This window comes from Xiphias gladius, chromosome 22, assembly GCF_016859285.1.
Source record: "Xiphias gladius isolate SHS-SW01 ecotype Sanya breed wild chromosome 22, ASM1685928v1, whole genome shotgun sequence".
In the NCBI taxonomy this organism is placed as follows: domain Eukaryota; kingdom Metazoa; phylum Chordata; class Actinopteri; order Istiophoriformes; family Xiphiidae; genus Xiphias; species Xiphias gladius.
The window spans coordinates 17,520,546-17,525,219 of record NC_053421.1 but is presented as its reverse complement, the minus strand read 5'-3'; the positions used below and the strand labels follow the sequence as shown (position 1 = coordinate 17,525,219).

At 41.0% G+C, this 4,674-nt stretch overlaps 1 protein-coding gene across 1 annotated transcript; it reads right to left on the bottom strand.

Annotated features, from left to right (window-relative positions):
• On the bottom strand, positions 1 to 4,219 carry slc50a1 (solute carrier family 50 member 1). Its single transcript, XM_040117697.1, has 6 exons — positions 3,927 to 4,219; positions 3,603 to 3,680; positions 3,368 to 3,491; positions 3,096 to 3,257; positions 1,103 to 1,222; positions 1 to 999 (listed from the first exon to the last, which is right to left on the bottom strand). The coding sequence occupies exons 1-6, from the start codon at positions 3,992 to 3,994 to the stop codon at positions 889 to 891; spliced, it is 663 nt and encodes a 220-aa protein (XP_039973631.1). The 5' UTR covers positions 3,995 to 4,219; the 3' UTR covers positions 1 to 888.
• Positions 4,220 to 4,674: the final 455 nt, after the last annotated feature.

Below are 4,674 nucleotides of genomic sequence, written 5' to 3'. Positions count from 1 at the left end.
TTTAAAGATCTTACAGCCTTCAGAAGTGAGTGAATTAACAATGCCACTCAGCTGTTTCATTTGCATAACATATGTCCTTAATAATGAGAACACAAGCACAATTTTATTACCCATGACAACCAGCCACCAGAAAAATAAGTATCATTGATTTTCATAAACAAATTTGATCTTGGATATAAGCCCAACATACACATCCTGTATCAAAAAGATTCAGACACAAAATATATAGAAAACATTTCTGAACATATATAACTTACTGCCACTTATTAGACTCAATATTTTGTCTACGTGGTGATACAGAAGCATAAGTACCAACTCTGAAGAGATACAGCATGAAATCATCATCACCTCACCAGGCTGGAGGGGGGGGGGGTGATATAGTACAGCGTTCCATACTACACATGTACCAGGGACCAGAGAAACTGTATGTAATATTAAAATAGCAGCCAACAAGTTACAATTCCACAAAATCTTTGGCTCGTATGAAGTGAGGAGGATTCCGTCCAATTCACTGTGAACAGACAGCAAGTTTGTTGGTAGATCAGTAAATGCCATTGATCTTTAATGGCAAACATGACCTAAAAGAAGGCACTTGAAAGATGAGGAGACACAGGTCACAGGTTTAACAAATAGCTGCAGAAAAAGGAACAACAGCGGAATTGAGAACATCATAATTTTTCCACCGAACTGCCTAATTCTGTATACCTCCCTGAAAAGAACAAGTCATCAAACACAAGACATTATCTCCATTTTATAAGTGGTGTCAGCCAATGACAGTTTCTCGTCATGTGACTATCTCACTTGATTAAAAGGACAAGACGAGTGATGGGAGAGCTTTGCTGCAGCCAACAAGTCTGTCATCTCTTTCTATTTTCTTAACCATCGCCCTCATATTATCTGCATAGACTTATAGGTAGGCGAGCTTTGATTGACAGACGCAAATCTCCAAAACAGATAAAACCTGATGAGGCTGGTGAAGATTCCAGGCGTGTTTGGAACCTGGAATGAACACAAACAGAAAGAAAGGGGACATAAAATGGATAGTAGTTTTTATTTCAATCAAGAAACACTGTTGAAAGCTGTGTTTTCAGGTGTGTCTTACCACAATATAGTAATCATTTAGCTGTAGGCCATAGAGGACCCAGGAGGTTGAAGTGAAGAAGGTGGCTACACTCAGAGGGAAGGACAAGCACTGCACATTACCACTACGCACTATTTCTACCTAAAAGAGAAGAGAGGAAGAAGAGGACAGCAACAGTTAGTTAACAAATAAACTTCAAAGCTGTATTAATCAATGTTTTTATATTTATAATGTGTAATTTGAAAAGAGTCACTTGAAGTGATGAACAAACAGAATTAACACCCAACTCTGCAGTTCCCCTCAGCTCTGTGGAGCATTTTAGTTTCTTTCAGCTCGTTGTTTTGTTTTTCCAGCCCACACTTTATTGCTTTGGTTCAGTCTTATCAACCTTGTTTCCAGATGCAGCAGGACGCTATTTTAAAAAAAACTTTGATAAACCAACTGCACACTACCTGCAACTGACCAAACGGCAGTGGGATGAATTTAGGGACTACCTGGAGGACACAGTGGAGCATTTAGCAGCTAAAGAGCCAGATATTCCCTCAGAAAGTGATGAAAAACAGTGCTAGAGGAAGAGTGAATATTAGACTTACATGTGTCAGGTGACCAGAATGATTCCAAATATATACTAATGCTGCTCTGTGTCTGCTAGATGTGTATGTCAGCAAGTGTTTGCTAACACACTTGCCATATCAAGTTAATAATGATAACATATCAATGGTATGTTTATAGGTTGTTCCGCTGCCAATGTTTAAATGCAATGTTAAAGGAAAGATGGCCGTTATGAGGATGACTTTAGGTTTACTTATTCTGTGTAGTGCCAACATCATATGATGTAAACTATAAAGAGAAAAAATGTAACCAAGGGGATGAAGCACAAACAGACAGAGTGAGAATAACAGGAAGACACAGATGAGGGAAAGAAAGGCAGGAAACTGACTGGGGGTCAATTGGCGCTGTGAGGCAGATGGGGGAAGAAGACAAACTATCCTGTTTGTCCTCTAGACAGTAGACGGAATCAAAAGATGATATAAAGACACCAAAGGAAAGACAGAGGACAGGGGATTTATTCCTGCACTGGTAAATAGCTGCACGTGCAGAGTTGACATGAAGAAGAGGGCAAAACATTTGCTGTTTACAGATATATATACTGAATACAGTTACTGTTTAAGGGGATATTGAGAAGTAATGACATAGAAAGAGCTTAAACAACATACTCAGTGTTTAGAAATAACAGGTCCCTACTGCCTCCTAAAGACATGATTTGCAGGATGAATTCCTATTCTAAGAAGGTCTGTTCTTTAAGTGGTAAAATTAACTCTTTAATTATAAATTATTAAAACTTTTTAGGTTTTTGCCATTTTTGGCTGGACTACAGCAGCGGGGCCAGGCCTATAAACAAAAATGTCGCTGGCTAACTGACTTAGTGATGAAGTTACGCCATTGGTCAGCCGGCTGAGTGTTGGAGTTATTGGTCATTGCTCTTTTAAATGAATTGGCGCAAACAGTTTCTATTGCGTCATTGGGGGGGGGGGCAGCGTTGCCAACCTGGCGCCTTTGTCGTTAGGTTTACAATCTATTCACACCCCGTTAGCAACTTTTCTTCACAAAAGCACCTAGCGACAAATCTAGAGACTTTTAGTTCAACCGTGATATAAAACCGGATTTTTGCTTTAGAAAAGACTTAAAAGATATTTCATTTATCACAAGTGTTGACAGTTACTTTTCTGTCCATCAACTAGTAAATTGAGCGACTAATTCTTTCATCACTTATGTATAACAATTTGATTTTGTGCATATTAGCAGATATTTTCTGATAATGAATCAACATTTTTTTGTGATAATCATGACAGTTTTGTTTACATGATCCATCTGTAATTGTATTGCAGATTATAGCACATTGCATTTTGTCTCTGCATTGTCTATGAGTCCAGTGAGAGGAGTAAGTTCACTGTGTTGACTGTGTATCTGCTGTCTACATGCTGTGTTTGTCTGTAATGCATATGAACTGTACCAGGTCGGTGAGTGGGGACAGGTACATGCTGACGGTGACCACGCTGCAGGTGAAGCCGAGCTGGTTGAGCCGACTGTCTCCCTCAGGGAGAAACGTGGTGAAGTAGAACCAACCACAGGTCAGCACCGTCCCTGCTGCAAGAGTCTCTGACATCACCAGCCTCTGAACCAAACACAGAGGGAGTTGCTGAGAAAAGGGTGTGAAGGGCTTTCATATCCTATAATATGATGGATCCAACCTCAGTGGGTTGTTCTCTGCAGATCCACGCTAACCTTTTGTTTTGTGTAGTTGAAGTACATGATGATGTAAAGGAACTGGAGGAGAGCACCAATAATGTTGACCACGACAATCGTCTGTTCCCTCTTCAGAATGCCATAATACAACCAACCCAGGTTACTATGGAAACATGACAAGCATCAGATGCGCCAGGCACAGCAGGACAACAATGGCACTTAACCGACCATAGTCAAAGATCGAGGACTGTGCAAAAACACACAACACACTCACTTAAGACATGTGGTGAGGAAAGGGAGAAACTGGATATTGTCAGCACTTTTGGATTCTCGCATCTTCTTCAGGTCGGTCCTAAAAAACGCGCGCGCACACACACACACACACACACAAACAAGTAGACAAAGCGAGAGTCAACACAGTTACAGATTCTTATGAAATGAAACTGAAGACGCGAATGAGTTCACACAACCAAGCAGCCATCTCCAAAATTCATCTCACTGCCCTCTTGTTTTCTGCCAACCAAACTGAAAGCAAGAGGAGGAAAATAAGAATGCAAAATTGCCATGTTGCATGTCAATAATCATTTACACAACTTACAGTCCAGTCGAGAACATCCCGACTGTGAACACGATGCAGGCCCATGACAGAAGCGGCAACAAATCCATAGAGCGGGAGGAAAACTGATACACCACTCGGTTTTACGTGCAATGTCTGCTTTTAATCACGAACGCTTAGATTGCATGAAATTACAGATGGACTAGAACGATGCTGACGCCCTCCTTCTCTCATTGCATTTCCGTGTTTGCAGTCAGTGTACTCGGGGTTTCTGCACTATGATTGGCTATGTGATAAAACACGTGGGGTTCGAATTCTGCTCTTCTTCTTCTTCTTCTTCTTCTTCTTCTTCGTGTTTTTTTTTTTTTTTTTTTTTTTTTGGATGATTGCAGTACCGCCTTTTAGGTGCATACCGCTGTCAACCGTACCGGAGTATGCGGAACAGGATCTAGTCCAGCGGCGCTCTGTCGTCCGGTGGGGTGCTGAAACGACGGCGTACGTTGCGCGTCACGTCATCACGTGGGAAGGCGTCGACGAAGGCTGGTGGGTTTTGATCTCATGTGTATCGGATGAAGGACTGTCGGGATTCGGTTGCGCTGCGACGCTTTGTGAGTGGGAGTTAAAATTAGTTGCACTAAACTTTATTCATCCAAACATTCAGTGGATTTAAATACTGGATACATAAGCATCACTTAACAAAAAGGGAAAAGAGGAGGCATGATGAACAGACTGATCATTGGATAATTGGATATCTGCGTATTTTAGCTGGGATCAAAATAGATCTATATTT